At 44.7% G+C, this 23838-nt stretch overlaps 1 protein-coding gene across 5 annotated transcripts in view; it reads left to right on the top strand.

Moving 5' to 3' along the window:
- Nucleotides 1-22521, top strand: part of eipr1 (EARP complex and GARP complex interacting protein 1) — a 37973-nt gene extending 15452 nt beyond the window's left edge. For 3 of the 5 annotated variants that reach the window (XM_035742577.2, XM_052486110.1, XM_052486109.1), the window contains exons 5-9: nucleotides 7135-7234; nucleotides 9458-9594; nucleotides 18794-18961; nucleotides 21524-21691; nucleotides 22243-22519. In XM_035742577.2, the coding sequence (XP_035598470.1) occupies nucleotides 7135-7234; nucleotides 9458-9594; nucleotides 18794-18961; nucleotides 21524-21691; nucleotides 22243-22417 (748 nt within the window). In that variant the 3' untranslated portion in view covers nucleotides 22418-22519. Of the gene's footprint in view, nucleotides 1-7134; nucleotides 7235-9457; nucleotides 9595-18793; nucleotides 18962-21523; nucleotides 21692-22242 lie in introns of all 5 variants that reach the window. The other 2 variants (XM_035742580.2, XM_035742579.2) reach the window with 2 other exon arrangements.
- Nucleotides 22522-23838: the final 1317 nt, after the last annotated feature.

Here is a 23838-nt window from a genome sequence, read left to right as displayed (position 1 = left end):
AACATTTTGGCTAGTGTCATGTGGTGAAGCGTGCCTGGATTGAAGAAACAAACAAAGCGTTAAAATATATATAAATATATTTCTCTCCCCTGCTTTGGGGAGCCAAGCACCTCATTTCGACTTGGAGCAGCACCAGGCTCAGGAATCGATTCCCTTGGAGCGATTAGGACCAATCAGGGCCTGGGTGAGCACCTTGAGGAATCATGAAGCTCAACAGACACACTGTTTTATTGTCTATGCTGTGGGGTGACAGGAGGGGGGGTAAAGTTTGTTTGGTTGTATGTCTATGAGTGTGGAGCCTATGTGGACGGTGTGTGTATGTCTGTGTGTTGTTGGGGGGGATTTATCACAGAGTGTGATTTGCACTCCAAGGGACTGTTAGCAATCAATGTTAGCCCAATGGGAGCCCAGACAGCCAGATAGTCATGCAGGCCAGTCAATACTCTCAGTAATGTGAGCGGCCGTGGCGACCCGTCTTCAATTGTACACTAACACGGCATGGCTGATTTAAAAAAAAAAAAAAAAAAAATCCTGCACAGACACATTTACATTACATTACATTTAAGTCATTTAGCAGACACTCTTATCCAGAGCGACTTACAAATTGGTGCATTCACCTTATGACATCCAGTAGAATAGTCACACACACACACATTTTACGTTGTTCCCTCTCATCCCCTTTTTCTTAGTTCCTTTCTCTCTCTCTCTGCCTTACCTTGGACTTATAGCTTTATGCTACTGATCCCTCACTGTAACTCTGTAGCCAAGACAAACTGATTTCTCCGTGTGTCTCTATTCCCCAAAGCAGACCAGTCTGATACCATGAGCAGTGTGTGCATCTATTGCTATCGAATTAAACTCATCTGAATGCAAAGCAGACAAGGAAACAATCTCATGAGAAGGAAGAAGGCAGGCATCTTGTCCTATACTGTCTGAGCTATAAACTCCCTTCCCCAGCAGTCCTCCATGTATTTACATATTCCCTCCCTACCAGGATGCCATGCCGCTCAAGTTCAAATGCACATAGCTTATATTCTTTAATAAGAGACTCTCACTGGCGTCATAAAGGATCTCTCTGTCTCGCTCTCTCTCTCTAAAAATTAAATGTATATTTAAGGGGCTTTTTTGACATGGGAAACATATGTTTACATCGCCAAAGCAAGTGAAATGGATAATAAACAATACAAAATGAACAGTAAACATTACACTCACAAAAGTTCCAAAATAATAAAGACATAATAAGGTCATACATTTGGCAGGAGGTTAGGAAGTGCAGCTCAGTTTCAACCTCATTTTGTGGGCAGTGTGCACAGAGTCTGTACATAGTCAAAGGTTTCCTTTATTGTGGGTCAGTCACAGTGGTCAGTTTTTCTGCCACTGTGTGCTGTCTGTTTAGTGCCAAAAATCATTCTAGTTTGCTCTGTTTTTTTGTTGTAAAATCTATCCAATGTGCCAAGGAATTATCTTTTTGTTTTCTCATGAATTGTTTGGGTCTAATTGTGTTGCTGTCCTGCGGCTCTGTGGGGTCCGTTTGTGAACAGAGCCCCAGGACCAGCTTGCTTAGGTTCATTTCTCTGTAGGTGATGGCTGTGTTATGGAAGGTTTGGGAATTGCTTGCTTTTAGGTGGTTGTAGAATTTAACAGCTCTTTTCTGGATTTTGATCATTTGCAGGTATTGGCATAATTCAGCTCTGCATGTAATTTTTGGTGTTTTATGTTGTACACGGGATATTTTTTGCAGAATTCTGCATGCAGTCTCAATTTGGTGTTTGTCCCATTTTGTGAATTCTTGGTTGGTGAGCAGACCCCAGACCTCACAACCATAAAGGCCAATGGGTTCTATAACTGATTCTAGTGTTTTAGCCAGATCCTAATTGTTATGTGGTCCTTCTGTAGCTCAGTTGGTAGAGCATGGCGCTTGTAACGCCAGGGTAGTGGGTTCGATTCCCGGGACCACCCATACGTAGAATGTATGCACACATGACTGTAAGTCGCTTTGGATAAAAGCGTCTGCTAAATGGCATATATATGTCAAATTGTATGTTCCTTTTGATGGCATAGAAGGTCCTTCTTGCCTGGTCTCTCAGATCGTTCACAGCTTTGTGGAAGTTACCTGTGGCGCTGATGTTTAGACCGTGGTATGTATAGTTTTTTGTGTACTCTAGGACAATGGTGTCTAGGTGGAATGTGTATTTGTGGTCCTTGCAACTGGACCTTTTTTGGAACAAGATCTAGGTGCTGCTGTAGGCCGTCCTTGGTTGGGGACAGAAGCGCCAGTTTTAACTACACACTTGTTGTTTGTGTACATGGATTTTATAATGTCGTATGTTTTCCCCCAACACCACTTTCCATCAATTTGTAAAGCAGACCATCATGCCAAATTAAGTTGAAAGCTTTTTTTTAAATCAACAAAGCATGAGAAGATTTTGCCTTTGTTTGTTTTTCAATTAGGGTGAATACATGGTCTGTCGTATGCAAATTTGGTAAAAACCCAATTTGACATTTGCTGAGGAAATGTACGAGTCTGCTGTTAATGATAATGCAGAGGATTTTCCCAAGGTTGCTGTTGACGCATATGCCCTGCTAGTTATTGAGGTCAAATTTGTCTCCACTTTTGTGGATTGGATCAGTCCTTGGTTCCAAATATTTTGGAAGATGCAAGAGCTGAGGATGATGTTAAGGAGTTTAAGTGTAGCCAATTGTTACGTCTGGTAAGACAAGGGGTGGGGGTGTGTGTCTTTTGTCAATAACATCTGGTGTGCAATGTCCAATATAAAAGAAGTCTCGAGGTATTGCTTGCCTGAGGTAGAGTACCTTATGATAAGCTGTAGACCACGCTATCTATCAAGAGAGTTCTCATCTGTATTATTTGTAGCCGTCTATTTACCACCACAGACCGATTCTGACACTAAGACTGCTAAAACAAACTCTATAAGACCATAAGCAAACAAGAAAATGCTCACCCAGAAGCAGCGCTCCTACTGCCAGGGACTTTAATACAGGCGAACTTAAATTTAAAAAATGACCAGCATGTCATATGTGCAACCAGTGGAATAAAAACTCTAGACCACCTTTGCTACACACACAGAGATGCATACAAACCTCTCCCCTGCCCTTCATTTGGAAAATCTGACCATAGTTCTATCCTGATTACTGCTTACCAGCAAAAACTAAAGCAGGAGGTACCAGTGTCTAGCTCAATACGGAAGTGATCAGATGACGCAGATGCGATGCTAGAGGACTGTTTTGCAAGCACAGACTGGAATATGTTCCGGGATTCATCCAATGCCATTGAGGAGTATATCACCTCAGTCATCGGCTTCATCAAGAAGCACATCGACGACGTCGTCCCCACATTGACGATACGTACAGTTGAAGTCCGAAGTTCATATACACCTTAGCCAAATACATTTAAACTCAGTTTTTCACAATTCCTGACATTGAATCCAAGTAAAAATTCCCTGTCTTCGGTCAGTTAGGATCACCACTTTATTTTATGAATGTGAAATGTCAGAATAATAGTAGAGAGAATGATTTATTTAAGCTTTTATTTCTTTCATCACATTCCAAGTGGGTCAGAAGTTTACATACACTCAATTAGTATTTGGTAGCATTGCCTTTAAATTGTTTTGCGTAGCCTTCCACAAGCTTTCCTCAATAAGTTGGGTGAATTTTGGCCCATTCCTCCTGACTAAGGAGGAATGGTAAAGGGAAACCCAGACGCAAGCTCCTCGGTAACGCGAGCCTACTAGACGAGCTAAATGCCTTTTATGCTCATTTATGCAAGCAACACAGAATCATGTACAAGCTGTTCTGGATGACTGTGTGATAACGCTCTCGCTATCCGATGTGAGCAAGACCTTTAAACAGGTCAACATTCACAAAGCCGCGTGGCCAGATGGATTACCAGGATGTGTACTCAATGCATGCGCAGACCAACTGTCAAGTGTCTTCACTGACATTTTCAACTTCTGACTGAGTCTGTAGTACCGAAATGTTTCAAGCAGACCACTATAGTCCCTGTGCCCAAGAAAGCGATGGTAATCTCCCTAAATGATTACCACCCGGTGGCACTCACGTTGGTAGCCATGAAGTGCGTTGAAAGGCTGGCCATGGCTCACATTATCAGCATCCTCCCAGATATCCTCGACCCACTCCAATTCTCATATCACCCGAACAGATCCACAGATGACACAATCTTAATCGCACTCCACGCTGCCCTTTCCCACCTGGAAACACTTATGTTTGAGAGAGGCCTGTAATTGTCATCATAGGTACACTTCAACTATGACAGACAAAATGAGAAAAAAATCCAGAAAATCACATTGTAGGATTTTTAATTTATTTATTTGCAAATTATGGTGGAAAATAAGTATTTGGTCAATAACAAAAGTTTATTTCAATACTTTGTTATATACCCTTTGTTGGCAATGACAGAAGTCAAACGTTTTCTGTAAGTCTTCACAAGGTTTTCACACACTGTTGCTGGTATTTTGGCCCATTCCTCCATGCAGATCTCCTCTAGAGCAGTGCTGTTTTGGTGCTGTTGCTGGGCAACACAGACTTTCAACTCCCTCCAAAGATTTTCTATGTGGTTGAAATCTGGAGACTGGCTAGACCACTCCAGGACCTTGAAATGCTTCTTATGAAGCCACTCCTTCTTTGCCCGGGCGGTGTGTTTGGTATCATTGTCATGCTGAAAGACCCAGCCATGTTTCATCTTCAATGCCCTTGCTGATAGGAGGTTTTCACTCAAAATCTCACGATACGTGGCCCCATTCATTCTTTCCTTTACACGGATCAGTCGTCCTGGTCCCTTTGCAGAAAAACAGCCCCAAAACATGTTTCCACCCCCATGCTTCACAGTAGGTATGGTGTTCTTTGGATGCAACTCAGCATTCTTTGTCCTCCAAACACGACGAGTAGAGTTTTTACCAAAAAGTTATATTTTGGTTTCATCTGACCATATGACATTCTCCCAATCTTCTTCTGGATCATCCAAATGCTCTCTAGCAAACTTCAGACAGGCCTGGACATGTACTGGCTTAAACAGGGGGACACGTCTGGCACTGCAGGATTTGAGTCCCTGGCGGCGTAGTGTGTTTGTTACTTTGGTCCCAGCTCTCTGCAGGTCATTCAATAGGTCCCCCCGTGGAGGACAGAGGAGCCTCTTAAAGAATAAGTTACAGGTCTGTGAGAGCCAGAAATCTTGCTTGTTTGTAGGTGACCAAATACTTATTTTCCACCATAATTTGCAAATAAATACATTTAAAATCCTACAATGTGATTTTCTGGATTTAGTTTTCTCATTTTGTCTGTCATAGTTGAAGTGTACCTATGATTAAAATTACAGGCCTCTCTCAATTTTTTAAGTGGGAGAACTTGCACAATTGTTGGCTGACTAAATACCTTTTTTTTTATATATATATATTTTTAAAACTTTTTCTCCCCAATTTCATGGTATCCAATTTGTAATTAGTTTCTTGACTCATCGCTGCAACTCCCGTATGGACTCAGGAGAGTGGTAGGTCGAGAGCCGAGCATCCTCTGAAACACGACCCAACCAAGCCACACTGCTTCTTGACACAGTGCCCACTTTACCCGGAAACCAGCCACAGCAATGTGTCGGAGGAAACATCGTTCACCTAGTGACCGTGTCGACGTGCATGAGCTCGGCCCGCCACAGAAATCGGTACTGCGCGATGGGACAAGAAAAACCCTGCCGGCCAAACCCTCCCCTAACCCGGAAGACGCTGGGCCAATTTTGCGCCACCCCATGGGTCTCCTGGTCACAGCCGGATACGACAGAGCCTGGAGCCTTTGAACCAGGATCTCTAGTGGCACAGCTAGCAACTGCGATGCAGTGCCTTCGTTCACTGTTCCACTCTAGAGGCCCCTGTCTGTATATTTTATCATTTTTGTATTTTGTCCTGTTGTTCATTCTATGTATTTGGAGAATCGAGTGGGTTCTGGGTCTTTAATAGTTGATTCTAAGATATGTATTTGAGCATGTAAATGTTTTTACTGTTTGTTCTTTGTTATAGAACCAAAAGGATTGGAGAAGTGGTGTATCCATAATTCTCTGTTTTGGATAGATAACTCTTCATGTTGTTGATGTTTGTTTATAGTTTTCCAATTACCCCAGAAGTGGTTAGATTCTATGAATTCTTCAATTACATTTAGCTGATTTCTGATGTACCCTTTCTTCTTTTTCTCTCTCTCTCTTCTCTCCTTTCTTTCTCTTTTATGATTTGGGCTAATTGATATAATTGGGGGGCTGCTTTCATAAATCTGTGTGGTGAATACATTGACTTCAGATTGGAGCTGTTTTTATAGAATAAATGAATGAGCGAGAAGGAGAGGGACAGAAAGCTCCTTGGCTGGTGTGTGCCTGCCTGCCTGCCTGCCTGCCTGCCTGCCTGCCTGCCTGCCTGCCTGCCTGCCTGCGTATTTGTGTCCTAGGCCTGTGACTTCTAACACCTTGGTAGGGCAGTAAAAACTGTCCCCCTCATCCATGGATTTACAACCTCCATAAACTCTTCGACTCTTTGCTCTCTCCTTTTCCCTCTGCCCCTCTCTTCCCCCTAGCCCCTCACAAGAGATGGAAGCAAGTTACAGAGTTGGATGAAATTATGAGAAAGACTAACTTTGTCCCTCCCTCCTCCTCTTCCATCCCTTTATCCCTCCCACACACACAGCACAGTGGAGGCTTTATGTTGTGTTGCTCTGCCCTGATGATTGACTCAGAGGGGTGGGACCAGTCTCATTTATCACCACTAGAACTAAGGACTAATCAGTCTATAGCAGGTCTATAGCAGGTACATGAAGGGGCTCTTATCTACTGGGTGTGTGTGTGTGTGTTGTATGCAGTAAATACTGCATCGTGGTCATTTGACTACAAACTTGTCATATCATGGTCATAAACGTTGGTTACAGTAGTTGCAGGCCAAGTCGTTTGTGTGAGAGAGAGTGTGTGCGCGCGTGTGTGTGTGTATGTGTGTGAGAGAGAGAGTGCTTGTGTGCGCATCATACTGTGATTGTATATAAGTGTTTGTGTTTTCTCACTGAAATGTGTGTCCTGTGAACTAACCCCCCCCCCCCTCCCCTCGCTCGCTCTGTCTTTCTCTGCTGCAGTGTCCTGTGGGAGCCCATGGGAGATGGGAAGCATGTGATCTCTCTGGCTGATAACCACGCTCTGCTCTGGGACCTTACGGAGAGCTCTACCCAGGCCACGGTGAGACACGCACTCACACCGCCATACATCTGCCCATACCCTGTGCTCATTATTTGATAACCACCGTATCAGAGTGGTCTTACCTTTCCCTCCCTCTCCTACAACAGAACTGTCCAGGGGTGTGCACTGCTCCCCTCACCAAGATCACCTGATTCCTTACTGAAACACACCCTGTATCTGGGCTAGCTGCAGTGGCTCCGCTAGGTGTTCTTCCTTACTGAAACACAGTATCTGGGCAAGGGTAAACTTCTCTGCTGTTTGGGTCCCGTAGCTACCAGGATGTAGCAGCGTGAAGTGCACCCTTGCACATGCACGGATACAGCACTCTGTTTTGACTGTGTGAGAGCAAACTCTTGCGTCGCGCCCATCTCAGTGTCTGCGGTGCTGCTCGTTGCAACGCCATCTCGCTGAGTTGACCTTTTAAGTGCTTCTTGTGTAAAAAGATGTATTGTTTTCCCCACTGCCCTGTCCAAACCCCCATGCAAGCTAGTTTTATTTTGAACTATACCTATTAAAAGGTACATGTCCAAAGTACTATTTGTTGTCACACAGTTGGTCTACTCAGGACTAGTTGGTGGTCATACTGTTTAGTAGAAACTCTCTCCTCTGACAGTGAAGTGCCATCCCCACTACTAATGAAGTGAGGTCTCCACATTGCTATTTACTGTTCTGATTCTCCACTCCACTGCCTCTGTTATTAAAACATCCATAGTTCTATAGTAGACATGAAGTGTGTGTACTCACTGTACTGTGTAGGCTGGTCAGTTAATGTTCCATTAGCACATAGCTGCCTGGATGCAGTGGGGAGGTACTTCATGAATAATGGGCTTACGTAATTACGTAGACCAAATTCATGTTCTCGTACAGAGATCTGCATAGGCCAGCCAGGTTACAGGCCCAACAGGACACAACGCAGGACTTGACGTTTCTCTGTGTGTGTGTCCGTCATAATGCAAACCTGTGAAGAATCATTCGTCAAGAGATTGCAGTCAGACACGTACACGCTCTCTCCTACTCTGTGTGTGCGGAGGAGTCTTAGTGGAAGGCACAGTGTCCCCCTGTGCAGTGATACTGACGTCAGACTGTGCTGCAGAGCAGTGGAGCTATCAAGTGACACAGCTTGCCCTGGACATGGCAGCCATTAAACATGAAGGGAGTGGGGGGAGGAGCCTGACAGCCAAGACAGATTCCTCCAGTGCTGTTGAGAATGCTAATCTTCTCCACTCTATCCCTCTCAGCCACTCCCCTCTCCTCCATCCCTCCCTCCTTTCCCACATTCCTTCCCTCTATCAGAGGCTCTCAGGCTGATGTGTTCATCACAGGCCTGTCTGTCTGTCCAGCTGCACCATGGATTTGTCTGTCTCATGGGTCCAGGGTGGATTAACTGTGTGTGTGCGTGCGTGCGTGCGTGCATGTGTGGGCATGCTCAATTAGAGACACTGCTGGAATTGAGTGAGAACACCTCCTCCGGCTCACGGTACACCCACACACCTTATCCATTGCGACTGTACACACACACACACACACACACACTCTGACACAGTCGGTTCACACTCCATAAATGTGTGACTATTTGGCAGATATTAATGTTTTATCTGACGCCGCTTGCTAAAGGTAGGCGTCCTTCAGTTTTTCCTATGCTGTCTCGTTAGTGTTGCTAATATGGTTAGCTCTAACATAGCTGGGAGCTAGGCAATAATCACATTTATAAGAAGATTTGAGTGTATGGATCTCTCTGTCTCTCTCTACCCCTCTCCTCACCTCTTCTCCTCTCTTTCTCACTCAATCCACCCCCGTTCCTTTCATCTCCTTCCCTCTTCTCCCCATTTTCGTTCCCCTACCTTCTCCCCCTCTCCCTCTCCTATGTCCGCCCTCCTCTACCTTCTCTTCCCTCTATACCTGAGATAATGTGACTTTCCCTAGCCTGTGCAATAAGGGAAGTATGCAGAAGTATGAAATGAGGCAGACTCAGAGGGTCCATCATGGTCAAACTGGTGATCCATGAGTAACAGTATATAGATATTCACAATGGAAACATGGTCCTTGAAGGGTCATTGAACCCGTCATTGACTGCTGTGTGAAGGAGGGTGAGGTGAGCTATACAGTACACTAGGGAAGGCCTGTCTATACAGATCCATCAGTACATTAACTCTTACCTCTCCATACCCCATGATTGACATGTGTGTGTTCAGGTGTAGTAATCGTTAACCCTTTCCCTTCCAGATCTCTAGCAGTGCCACCTTAGAGGGTAAAGGTCAACTGAAGTTCACGGCTGGGAAGTGGAGTCCACATCACAACTGTACCCAGCTGGCCACAGCTAACGACACAGCCATCAGAGGCTGGGACCTCCGTACCATGAGGTATTGGTACATACTAACTGTATTCAGCCATTATGTTCTAAACAACAACTTATTCATAGTCCTGTAGTGCTGCACTATGTAGTATAATAACTATACTTTTAGTCATTAGCATTAGAAAACAATTAGTTCTAGTTTTAAATGTGGTCCTTATTCGGTGGTTACACTAAGGCTCAATGTGATGCTCCTACCATACCCCACCCAAACTGGACAGACCAAAGATAAGTAACAGAATACCTCATCTGGATGAGTGGATAGGTTATCACCCCCACACCGATTCCACCTATCCACCCACTACCAACATTGACCTTAAAGCCACATTCATATCCGTACATTATCTGCTATACCCCCACTGTACACTCAGTATCATTACAGAGAGATGGTGAGAGAGGGAGGGAGGGAGGTCAAGTTGTGTGTGTGTGTGGGCTTTGCTAGAGGAATAATAATCACCTTTCTATCGATTGCTCTGGTAACACCAAAGCGCTGGAGAGAAATTGAGAGAGAGGAGGAGTGGAGAGGGAGAGCAGTAATGAGGGTGAGAGAGTATAGAGAGAGGGAGAGAAACTATTAGAAAACTACAGGAGAGTGTGTGTGTGTGTGTGTGTGTGTGTGTGTGTGTGTGTGTGTGTGTGTGTGTGTGTGTGTGTGTGTGTGTGTGTGTGTGTGTGTGTGTGTGTGTGTGTGTGTGAGTGAGAGAGAGAGCTGTGTGTGTGTGTGTGTGTGAGAGGGAGAGAGCTGTGTGTGTGTGTGTGTGTGTGTGTGTGTGTGTGTGTGTGTGTGTGTGTGTGTGTGTGTGTGTGTGTGTGTGTGAGTGAGAGAGAGCTGTGTGTGTGTGTGAGAGAGAGAGCTGTGTGTGTGTGTGAGAGAGCTGTGTGAGAGGGAGAGAGCTGTGTGTGTGTGTGTGTGTGTGTGTGTGTGTGTGTGTGTGTGTGTGTGTGAGAGTGTGTGAGAGAGAGAGAGCTGTGTGAGAGAGAGAGCTGCTGTGTGAGAGAGAGTGCTGTGTGTGTGTGTGTGTGTGTGTGTGTGTGTGTGTGTGTGTGTGTGTGTGTGTGTGTGTGTGTGTGTGTGTGTGTGTGTGTGTGTGTGTGTGTGTGTGTGTGACTGCATGTGTGCAGTTGGTGCAGCAGCTGTGTGATGGCAGCCTGTGAGCACGGTCCAGTGGCTCCTCAGACATCCTCTTTGGTGTGTGTCTGCTCTGGCTCGTCACACTGTGTGCCAGCCCAAACCGGCCTGCCCCTCTTGGCCCCACTCAGGGACACTGAAGGAGAACACTGTCTACTACTCTCTCCAGCAGGCTTAAAGACACAGGAAACTTAAAGACTTAGTACACACCGGCCATGTGTGTGTGCGTGTGCGCCTGTGTGTGTGCGTGTGCGCCTGTGTGTGGGCGGATGAGCCTGTGTGTGGGCGGATGAGCCTGTGTGTGAGCGAGCGCTTGTGAGGGCTTTTGTGTGTGAGGGCGTTTGTGTGGGTTTGTGAGCGTGAGTTTGTGTGAGTGTTTGTTTGTTTGTGTGAGTGTGCGTGAGCGTGTGTAAGTGTGTGTCCTGCTCTATTGCTGGCTGGGGCTGTCATAGGGGATGTTCTCTCAGTACATCAATCCCAAACCCTATTTGCACCCACATTCCGCAGTGAGAGGGCAGCACACACACCGTCAGCTGTGTGACAACTGTCAGGCCTCCGCAACATGCACCACAGGATGCATACAGAAACACACACCGTCAGCTGTGTGACAACTGTCAGGCCTCCGCAACATGCACCACAGGATGCATACAGAAACACACACCGTCAGCTGTGTGACAACTGTCAGGCCTCCGCAACATGCACCACAGGATGCATACAGAAACACACACCGTCAGCTGTGTGACAACTGTCAGGCCTCCGCAACATGCACCACAGGATGCATACAGAAACACAATGCAGTGCTGCAGTCAAGCTGGCCTCTCTAGTTTCTCTGTACTGTACAGTAGCACACAGTACTGTGGGTAACACTTTACTTGACGCCCAGCATCATAACACGTTATAACACGGTCATAACCATGTCCTAATATGTCATAACTTGTCATAACCTTTTATAATATGGTCATAACACTGTCATGACATATTTAGACCTGTTGTGACATATAATGTGTTTTTATGACCCCTACATGAGAGTGTAAAATCCCTGGACAACAAAATAAGGTATGAAAACCAATAAAACAGGAGAGAAATGGCATATGAGGAAGTATTTCATAGGCAGCAAAAGGCCAAGCTGATTATTGAGTTGAGGCTGTCAGTGAAAGCATCTAAAATATGTGTGACGATAATGTGTCTTCAGTATAATTTTAAGATGTTTAGACTAGAGGTCGACTGATTATGATTTTTCAACACCGATACCGATTATTGGAGGACCAAAAAAAGCCAATACCGATTTAATCGACCGATTTAAAAAAATATATATATATATACACATATTTGTAATAATGACAATTACAAAAATACTGAATGAACACTTTTATTTTAACTTAATATAATATATAAATAAAAATCTATTTAGTCTCAAATAAATAATGAAACGTATTCAATTTGGTTTAAATAATGCAAAAACACAGTGTTGGAGAAGAAAGTAAAAGTGCAGTATGTGCCTTGTAAAAAAGATAACGTTTAAGTTCCTTGCTCAGAACATGAGAACATGTGAAATATGGTGGTTATCCCAGTTAATAAGTTTTAGGTTGTAGTTATTTTTGGAATTATAGGACTATTTCTCTCTATACAATTTGTATTTCATATACCTTTGACTATTGGATGTTCTTATAGGCACTATTGTATTGCCAGCCTAATCTCGGGAGTTGAAAGGCTTGAAGTCATAAACAGCGCTGTGCTTCAAGCATTGCGAAGAGCTGCTGGCAAACGCAGGAAAGTGCTGTTTGAATGAATGCTTACGAGCCTGCTGCTGCCTACCACCGCTCAGTCAGACTGCTATATCAAATCATTGACTTAATTGTAATATAATAAACACACGGAAATATGAGCCTTATGTCATTAATATGGTAAAATCTGGAAACTATCATTTCGAAAACAAAACGTTTATTCTTTCAGTGAAATATGGAACCGTTCCGTATTTTATCTAACGGGTGGCATCCCTAAGTCTAAATATTGCTGTTACATTGCACAACCTTCAATGTTATGTCGTAATTATGTAAATTCTGGCAAATTAATTACTCTCGTTGTTAGGAAGAAATGGTCTTCACACAGTTCACAACGAGCCAGACAGCCCAAACTGCTGCATATACCCTGACTCTGTTTTCACAGAACATAGGAGAAATTACACAATTTCCCTAGTTAATATTGCCTGCTAACATGCATTTCTTTTAACTAAATATGCAGGTTTAAAAAAATATATACTTGTGTATTGATTTTAAGAAAGGCATTGATGTTTATGGTTAGGTACATTGGTGCAACGACAATGCTTTTTTCGCGAATGCGCTTGTTAAATCATCACCCGTTTGGTGAAGTAGGCTGTGATTTGATGATAAATTAACAGGCACCGCATTGATTATCTGCAACGCAGGACAAGCTAGTTAATATCATCAACCATGTGTAGTTAACTAGTGATTATGTTAAGATTGATTGATTGTTTTTATAAGATAAGTTTAATGCTAGCGAGCAACTTACCTTGGCTCCTTGCTGCACTCGCGTAACGGGTGCTCAGCCTGCCACGCAGTCTCCTCGTGGAGTGCAATGTAATCGGCGTCCAAAAATGCCGAATACCGATTGTTATGAAAACTTGAAATCGGCCCTAATTAATCGGCCAACCTCTAGTTGAGACAAGAAGAAGGGGACGGGTGTGTTCGCCCAGTGAGCCATGCAAGCTAGAACCGCCACTGGCAATGAGCATCGGTCTGGTTTCTCTGTCGTGTTAATGTTGAGGGAGCATGCACGCTTGAGCACGTATAGTAGTTGGCCTACCTGGCCTGCTGCACGCTAATCTAGGAAGGTGCCCATTTGGGGATGTTTGATATCTGATTGTCTTAGTCACCAGGTCCTCCACTAATATGCTTAGCTTCTCAGTTATTTTTTCTTCACCTCACACAGTAAGTCAACGAAGTCTGTTTTTGTTTTACATATTGCGAATTATAGCCTAATAGTTCCTCACTGTTGGCCTATTTGCCAACAATCACTCCCTCGATAATCACCAAGCCTCGGTGTGAAAGTGCAAAATATCGTCATCTGATGATCCCATATATCCAATGGAACGTCATAAAATACATTTCTTTCTCTTGCGCAGAAACAGCTGTCAGTGCCAGCCAGCTCAGCGGGAAACTCTGGGCCCGGAATAGGCTAGTTTATACAATGTTGCAAGTTCCCAAGAGACAGTTTCTGGAAGGATCCAGTTTTTTTGATTTGATACAATATTGCACTTCACTATGTGCTCATTTAGGCTATTTAGCCGCCAATGATCACTGTTTATCAAGCAATGTGTCCATATGGCAGAGGCTGATGCTTTCACATTAGTTTAATTTAAACTTGTATATTTGTATCGTTTTTATTAAGATTTGTATGATTTAACCACGTGACAATGATTTTGAGAAACGGAAACGTTATTATTGAAATGAAACTGTTCCATGAAAATGGCCAATCATAACTGACATGCAGATGGTAGGATGATTTGTCTGCTTCTCCAAACTTGAAACTCAAGCGTTGCCTGTGAATTCTTTATAAAATAATTGCCTCCACTTTTCTATGGTTGGTTTTATAAGCATAAGACATGCCTCATAATATGAAGTCAAACATTTTTTAAATGTTTTAATTTATCCATTATTTTACCAGGTAAGTTGACTGAGAACACGTCATTTGCAGCAACGACCTGGGGAATAGTTACAGGGGAGAGGAGGGGGATGAATGAGCCAATTGTAAACTGGGGATTATTAGGTGACCGTGATGGTTTGAGGGCCAGATTGGGAATTTAGCCAGGACACCGGGGTTAACACCCCTACTCTTACGATAAGTGCCATGGGATCTTTAATGACCTCCGAGAGTCAGGACCCATCCGAAAGACCGCACCCTACACAGGGCAGTGTCCCCAATCCCTGCCCTGGGGTATTGGGATATTTTTTTTTTAGACCAGAGGAAAGAGTGCCTCCTACTGGCCCTCCAACACCACTTCCAGCAGCATCTGGTCTCCCATCCAGGAGCAACCCTGCTTAGCTTCAGAAGCAAGCCAGCAGGGGTATGCAGGGTGGTAGGCTGCTGGCAAACATTCAGGTTTTAAACAATTAAATATGTTTTCAAAATGCATACTGCCTATGGTTCACATTGTAAAGTGGTGGGGGATGTGCTGATAGCCTTCCTACCATTGTTTTTCTCCTGGTCAATTTGGTTAGCAACAATTTTAATTGATCTCCTTTTTTGCTTTTTGGGGGCAAAAGCCAGCAATTACCGGATAATGAAAACCCTGGTGTGAATAGTATAGTATGCTATGTTTAGTATAGTAGGCTATGTTTAACATTTCAATTTAACATTGTTGTGAATTACTTAGTTACTAACCTCTACTTGATCTGTAAAGCGGATGTGTTTTCAATAAAGTGTTTTATCCCCATGTATCCAGGCGTGTTCAGGAAGAGATGGAGTAGACAGCAGAGCTGTGTGATTGATGCTAGTTCTATCACACTCTGGGTCGAGAGACTCACTGCAGGGACTCAAACAGTCACACTGGCATCCGACAACAATGGGGAACAGGACAGAATAGGACAGCCATCTCACCCAGACAGAGAACTACAGTCACTAGAGCCCACTGGTGCTGCTCACTTCTAAACCAGAATGATTTGCTATGTTTTGGTTATGTAGAAGGATGGGATAGAAAAAGTGGATTTTCTTCAGCCCTCAGCAGTTTGATACTAACGGTTTATCAAAGTTGTCTACTGCGAGCGACATGTGTTTTGTTTATTTGACGTTAACCTCCCGAACTTTGTCTGTCACATCAATCATCCATGACCTTCTCATCTTCTGTCCCCAGGATGGCAGACCGGTCACAACATTACTGTTACTGGACAACTTCAGACATGCTTGGGATGTGTGGGAAATATTATACCTCTCCATTAAATAGATTCTGGGTTTATTTAGAATGTCAGATGTACAGTTGAAATCGGAGGTTTATATACACCTTAGCCAAATACATTTAAACTCAGTTTTTCACAATTCCTGACATTTAATCCAGGTAAAAATTCCCTGTTTTATGTCAGTTAGAATCACCACTTTATTTTAAGAATGTGAAATGTTAGAATAACAGTAGAGAGAATGATTTATTTCAACTTTTATTTCTTTCATCACATTCCCAGTGAGTCAGAAGTTTACATGCACTCAATTAGTATTTGGTAGCATTGCCTTTAAATTGTTAACTTGGGTCAAACGTTTCGTGTAGCCTTCCACAGGCTTTCCACAATAATTTGGGTGAATTTTGGCCCATTCCTCCTGACAGAGCTGGTGTAAATGAGTCAGGTTTGTAGGCCTCCTTGTTCGCAAATGCTTTTACAGTTCTTCACACAAATTTTCTATAAGATTGAGGTCAGGGCTTTGAGATGGCCACTCCAATACCTTGACTTTGTTGTCCTTAAGCCATTTTGCCAACTTTGGAAGTATGCTTGGGGTCATTGTCCATTTGGAAGACCCATTTGCAACCAAGCAAATATTTTGTGAAGTGCACCAGTCCCTCCTGCAGCAAAGCACCCCCACAACATGATACTGCCACTCCCGTGCTTCAAGGTTGGGATGGTGTTCTTTGGCTTGCAAGCCTCCCCCTTTTCCTCCAAACATAACGATGGTCATTATGGCCAACCATTTTTATTTTTGTTTCATCAGACCAGAGGACATTTCTCCAAAAAGTATGATCTTTGTACCGATGTGCAGTTGCAAACCATAGTCTGGATTTTTTATGGTGGTTTTGGAGCAGTGGCTTCTTCCTTGCTGAGAGGCCTTTCAGGTTATGTCGATATAGGACTCGTTTTACTGTGGATATAGATTATTTTGTACCTGTTTCCTCCGGCATCTTCACAAGGTCCGTTGCTGTTGTTCTGGGATTGATTTGCACTTTTCGGACCAAAGTACATTCATTTCTAGGAGACGGAACGCGTCTCTTTCCTGAGCGGTGTGACGGCTACATGGTCCCATGGTGTTTATACTTGCATACTATTGTTTGTACAGATGAACGTGTGGTACCTTCAGGCTTATGGAAATTGCTCTCAAGGATGAACCAGACTTGTGGAGGTCTTGGCTGATTTCTTTTGATTTTCTTATGCTGTCAAGCAAAGAGGCACTGAGTTTGAAGGTAGGCCTTGAAATACATCCACAGGTACATCTCCAATTGACTCAAAAGCTTCTAAAGTCATGACATTTTCTGGAATTTTCCAATCTGTTAAAAGGCACAGTCAACTTAATGTATGTAAACTTCTGACCCACTGGCATTGTGATACAGTAATTTATAAGTGAAATAATTTGTCTGTCAACAATTGTTGGAAAAATTACTTGTGTCATCCACAAAGTAGATTTCTTAACTGTCTTGCCAAAACTATATTTTGTTAGCAAGAAATTTGTGGAGTGGTTGAAAAACAAGTTTTAATGACTCCAACCTAAGTGTTTGTCAACTTCTGACTTCAACTGTATACTTTTGGGAGTTTATTGGCATGGCTGTTCATATTTACACAGTAGCACTAGGAACACTTTGTTGCTCTGAGACTTTTAAGCATCAGGAATTGCTTTATTATTGGCCATAAACATATCCATCAATCAACCCACAATTTTGATGTAATGATCCCTTACTTTTGTGCATGGACAGTCTCTTCCTCCTTCCTTCCCAACTCCTCTCAAAGCTAGGCTTTAATTTTGATAAACGATGAAACGGCAGTTGTCATAGAAACGGAGACCTGTGATGAGTGTGATATCCAGTCCATCCCCTCAGCATAGCGATGTATCACCCAGACTGAGGTTAGAGGGGGCAGTGTGTGTGTGTGTGTGTGTGCACATGTTCCTGTGTGTAATAGCTTGTTTTGGCCCTCACAGCCGTAAGGGAGAACGAGTAGATTTAGTTTCACTGTGTCCGGAGGCTTAAGCTAGGAAGTTCTATAATCCCCAATACTTTGTCAGGAGGGTTCCAGCCAGGCTTTGCTCAGGATTCCCATTTTATATTTGCTAGGTGGAGGGAGGGGAGCAAGATGCTCGGAAGCATTCTGGAAGCACCGAAACTAACCCAATTTCCTGCTCCATTTCCCCTGTGCGTCCTTTTCCATGGAGGACAGAGTTTACGACACACACACACACACTGTCACACCATGGCCAGAGGTCACACCGGTTACAGAGGAGTCAGTCAATCGGGGGTAGATTGTGCATATGACAGCAGAGTGACACCACACATACCCCGGAACACTGAATCGGTGTGAAATGCTACACATCAAAATATCATCTCAAGTCATTTTAAAAGCCACAAGATGAAACGCTGTTGACATTTTTTGGGGTGAGAGGGAAGGAGCTGATGCCAGTGTCTGGTCGCTCTGTGACGTCCCAAACCATATAGTCGTAGAGCCATATAGACTGTCATCCAGACCTCATTGAAGCCATCAGGTCATTGTATTTTACCTCCCTTTTTAATGAGATCAGCAGGTGGCAGGGTACATGGTGTTTGGTGGAGGAGATCAAGGAGCACTGTGGGCAATACTTTTCCATAGGCCGCCCTGGTTCCTCTTCAGTCATCACAGCGGGAGATGCAGGAAAGATGAGATGAGGAATGGAGGGGCATTGTTAGGGAGGAATGGGGAGGGGGAGATATGTGGAGGACAGAAGAGAAGATGAGAGGAAAGGTGTTATGTTCCTGTCCAGTTGAGAGGAGAGAAGGATTACAACAAACAGCATCTGAAACAGAAAAGTATTTCCTCTTTCTTCTTCTCTGGTCTTTCATTCCTTTTTTGGTGCCTCAACACTTACCTCAACACTTACCTCTCCCCAGCAGAGAGGAGTAGGAAGTCAAGGCCATGTGTGATTATGACTCCTGGCTTTATAACAAATCAGGCTTTTATAGGGCAGGAAATCCAGTCTGGCCTTCACCTAGTGTACAGCACCACTACAGGCTTCTATCTCTGATAGATGTCATCAGGGAGGGTTGTTCTGGTGTTTTCTCCTTTCTCTCTCTCATTTCTCTCTCTTTCTCTATCATTCCCCCTCTCTCTCTTGTCCCCAGTCAGATCTACTGCATCGAGAATGCTCACGGGCAGCTGGTTCGAGACCTGGACTTCAATCCTAACAAACAGTACTACCTGGCCAGCTGTGGGGACGACTGCAAGGTCAAATTCTGGGACGTGAGAAACATCAACGAGCCAGTTAAGACCCTGGAAGAGCACTCCCACTGGTGGGCACCTGTGCTGCGCTGTAGACACACACACGCACAGGACACAAGCACACACACAGGACACAAGCACACACACACACAGCAGATACATCCAAATTCTTCCCATCTTTGTGGAATAGTACTTGTAGCCTCAAACCCACTCTTTGTACAACCAACAGAAAATGAACATCATTCCTACCAATAAGCATCAATTTGCTAACAAAGGACACTGAACAGTCCTATCCCACTCATGTATGCGTGCTTACCCTACTGTATATACTGGCCCGGGCCTGTCAAAATGTACTGTATGTCTAGTTATGACAAGAAGTTTGCTGCTGCTACAAATATGCATTCATGTAAAGAACTTGTCCATCAGAGGTTAAGTACATTGCACTGCCATGTTCAGGCATGGCCGGCCCGCTCATTAGGCAGGATTAAGCAGCCTCCTATGGCGGCAGATTGACAAGGGGGCATTTTCTGAGCTAAACTAACCAAGACTCACCTCCAACAACGACACATAAAACCTCTCATAAATCTGCCTAAAAACAATGACAATTTCTCTCAACTAGTGGCATATGTGCTTTTTAGGTGCGCGCTGATGCCGCCTTGTGATAAGCAGTGCACAAAAAAGTTAGGGACACAAAATATTTAGCTTGTCCATTCCCAGCGCGCCTCTCCAGAGTGCTGTTGGAGAGATGCATCGCTGCGGCGCTCCACCAACATGCCGTCAAATAAATCATCTAACATAAATCATGTAGCAGATACTGTATAGGATATTGTAGAAAGAGTATGTGGCATTTTCTGTAGCCTACATGCTGGAGATAAAATATATGACAATGTAATGAGACGGACACGTTTTACATCATGCAGGTTTCTCCGATCAAGTAGCCCAACCTAAATGGCACCCAATCAAATAAAAAATGTGCTCTCATGTTAAAAAACAACATATCCTGAAAACAGGACAGGTCAAAGTAAAACGGACAGTCACAACTATTGTCCAGGAGTTTCACCCCATCAGTGGTTTTAAGTTTGTATCTGTCAACTTTTGACAAGCTGATCATAGCGAAAAATAAAATTCTTCTGCGTTTCATGCTGTGTAAAAACATTTGCAAATAGGCTCTGCCTTTCGGGACATATTTATTGGTGCAGTCCAAACTGGCCTTGATTTCCACATCCACAATCTTTGTTTTTTGGTCCGGTCCAGACAAAATCTGAACCAATCATGGACTTCGATGCTTGGTTCAGATTTAGTGCGGTCGGGACCAGCCTTGATTTGGCCCAAACAAAACATAGTCTATAAACGTACTTTCAAATTTCTTTCAGTAACAAAAATGAGCCTGATTTCAACATCAGGGAAAATATATATTTTCAACATCTGGGAAAAATAGTATTTTCTACTTTCATTCAGAACAGAAAATAAACCTGATTTCAACGTCCAAAAAATATGATTTTTCAACATCCTGGAAATTATGTATTTTAAACGTACGGAAAATACATATTTTCATCTTTCATTCAGAACCTAAATTGAACCACACTTCAACGTCTGGAAAATACATAATCAGTTTTCAACGTCATTTTACTTAATGGGACTGTTGCACTTTTGCGGGGGGTAGCATTTTTTGGTCTCGCCTAGTGCAGCAGAATGGCAAGGACCGGCCCTGTGTTCAGGTGTTATAGGTGCTTACTGTAGCTATTCTGTGATGAGCTGCAGTGCTCAGGGCTATGTAAGTAGCTAGCTGAACACAGTGCCCTGCAGTATTCAGGTGTGTGTGTACTATGTCTGTAGAGACACGCTCTCAGATAATGACTGTCTGAGAGCCATGCCGTTGCTGCAGCTAGAGCAGCACACCAATCACTGCATGATAAAAACACACACATACACACACAGGATTCTATCTCTGAAAGACAGATAGATGGGCCAAATGTATCCTTAACAGTGTAGATGTCTATTCTGATAGATAGTGCTTCAAGGGGTGTCAGGGCTCTGCTATTAGGGACAATTGTTTTTAGAAGGGAAGAGGAAAGAGTGCGCTGAGGCAGCTTTTCTGTCAACAGGCCAGTTATTCTTCAATCACACTCGATAAGGAGCTAGGATCCACCACTGAGCTCTGCCCTAGGATGAGAGAGACTGACTAACCATCATTACACAACACCTTACGGCAGTACAAACTAAACAACAGAGAAACAAAGCCCACATCCATCTCAATTACCACATACAAATGTACTGAAGAGCCAGAGGGCAGGTTGGTAATTATTGTCATGACTTTTGCTCTAGAAGCAGCTATGCTGAGTGGTCACTAGCTGGCACAGCCACAAAGTCATACAATCTAATTTGACTAACCTTAAATTAAGACCAAAAAGCTAATTTTGTTTTCATACATTTTTACGATATTGCCAATTTTGACTTTTCAGCTGGTCCATCTAGCAGAAATTGCTCAGTTCTACCTCCCGGATAAGACTCATGACAATAAACGTCAACCTGCACTCCGAGGGAGAGACGGATAGTGGAGAAAAGGAGATGTATAGATACTAAAATTGGATGTATTAAAAACACCCATTCACTGATTCCCTGTGTGTGCCCAGGGTGTGGAGCGTGCGCTTCAACCACTCTCATGACCAGCTGGTGCTGACCGGCAGCAGCGACAGCAGGGTGATTCTGTCCAACATGGTGTCCATCTCCTCCGAGCCCTTCGGTCACCTGGTGGACGACGATGACCTCAGCGACGGAGAGGACAACCACCAGGACGAGAAGTATGGACCCTAAGACAAAACCTTTACGACATACGTCCACTCAGTCATAACTTGTCAACACTGTCCACTTTCTGACATATCTGTCCAGACCTGGCCCCCCTTTGAGCCATATTGGACCAACCTCAGCCTTAACTGTCCACTGTTATCACTGTATCCATCATCTCATGGTCAGTGCAACAGTCGTCCAGTTATTAGTAATCATATTTTTGATACATTTGATTCAGCCCTGTACTCTGGTCTTCATGAACCTCTGCTATTCTTTGCAATGCCCTATTTTATTCCATTTCTGTGCCGACTCTCTACCACTACACATTGTAATAAAAATATATAGATATAGATAGATAGATAATTTTTAAAGGATACATTAACTAGCCTATTATGTGTATAGGAAGCCAGGGTCAGCTGTGTGGAGGAGTACTGTGCCTGGTTTAATCACAACCAGACCTTGAACAGAGACTGAGTAATATAACTAGACCTTTGTTTGTGTGTGGTAGGCAGCCTTGTCCTTAACTCGCCCTATTCAACTCACCTCACCCATGTGTGTGTTCTAGAACTAAGGAGCCCCTGCAGGACAGTATCATCTCTACCTATGAGGAGCATGAGGACAGTGTATACGCGGTGGAGTGGTCCTCGGCAGACCCATGGCTCTTTGCCTCACTCAGCTACGATGGCAGACTGGTCATCAACAGGGTCCCCCGCGCACTCAAATACCATATCCTGCTCTAGACAGACCTCACACTGGACTGAGAAAAGAGGGATAGAGGGCAAGGTTTGGGGGGAGGGAGAAGTAGGAATCACGAGAGAGGGATAGAGGGAGATGGATGGGGAGAGAGGGGGAGGGGTGTGGAGAGGGTGATAGAGGGTGAAGAATGGTGAGGGATGGGAGAGAGGAATAGAGGGGGTGGGATGGGGATAGAGGGGTAGGGATAGAGGGCGATGGATGGGGAGAGAGGGGGAGGGGTGTGGAGAGAGTGATAGAGGGCGAAGAATGGTGAGGGACGGGAGAGAGCAATAGAGGGGGAGAGATGGGGAGGGATGGGGAGAGAGGGATAGAGGGGGAGGGATGGGGAGAGCGGGATAGAGGGGGAGGGATGGGGAGAGCGGGATAGAGGGGGAGGGATGGGATAGCGGAATAGAGGGGGAGGGATGGGAGAGCGGAATAGAGGGGGGGATGGGAGTGAGGAATAGAGGGTGTGGGATGGGAGTGAGGAATAGAGGGTGAGCGATGGGCATGGGAGAGAGGAATAGAGGGGGAGGGATATGGAGAGAGGAATAGAGGGCGAAGAATGGGGAGGGATGGGAGAGCGGAATAGAGGGTGAGGGATGGGAGTGAGGAATAGAGGGTGAGGGATGGGAGAGAGGAATAGAGGGGGAGGGATGTGGAGAGAGGAATAGAGGGCGAAGAATGGGGAGGGATGGGAGAGCGGAATAGAGGGTGAGGGATGGGGAGGGATGGAGAGAGAGGGGGAGGGCTGTGGAAAGAGGGCTAAGAATGGGGAGGGATGGGGAGAGGAATAGAGGGCGAGGGATGGGGATGGTGAGAGAGGGGGAGGGATGGGGAGAGAGGGGGAGGGGTGTGGAGAGAGGGAAAGAGGGCTAAGAATGGGGAGGGATGGGGAGAGAGGAATAGAGGGTGAGATTTGGGAGAGAGGAATAGAGGGCGAAGAATGGTGAGAGAGGAATAGAGGGTGAGGGATGGGAGAGAGGAATAGAGGGCGAGGAATGGGGAGGGATGGGGAGAGGAATAGAGGGCGAGGGATGGGGATGGGGAGAGAGGGGGAGGGATGGGGAGGGGTGTGGAGAGAGGGAAAGAGGGCTAAGAATGGGGAGGGATGGGGAGAGAGGAATAGAGGGTGAGATTTGGGAGAGAGGAATAGAGGGCGAAGAATGGGGAGAGGAATAGAGGGCGAGGGATGGGGAGAGAGGGGGAGGGATGGAGAGAGAGGGGGCAGAATGGCGAGAGAGGAATAGAGGGCGAAGAATGGGGAGAGAGGAGTGGAGGGGGAGGGATGGGAGAGAGGGATAGAGGGTGAAGAATGGGGAGAGAGGAGTGGAGGGGGAGGGATGGGAGAGAGGGATAGAGGGCGCAGAATGGGGAGGGATGAGGAGAGGAATAGAGGGTGAGGGATGGGGAGGGATGGGGAGAG

The sequence above is a fragment of the Oncorhynchus keta genome, chromosome 29, assembly GCF_023373465.1.
Source record: "Oncorhynchus keta strain PuntledgeMale-10-30-2019 chromosome 29, Oket_V2, whole genome shotgun sequence".
Classification (NCBI taxonomy): Eukaryota; Metazoa; Chordata; class Actinopteri; order Salmoniformes; family Salmonidae; genus Oncorhynchus; species Oncorhynchus keta.
The sequence above is the reverse complement of the archived record's forward strand: the minus strand, read 5'-3'. Positions and strand labels throughout refer to the sequence as shown.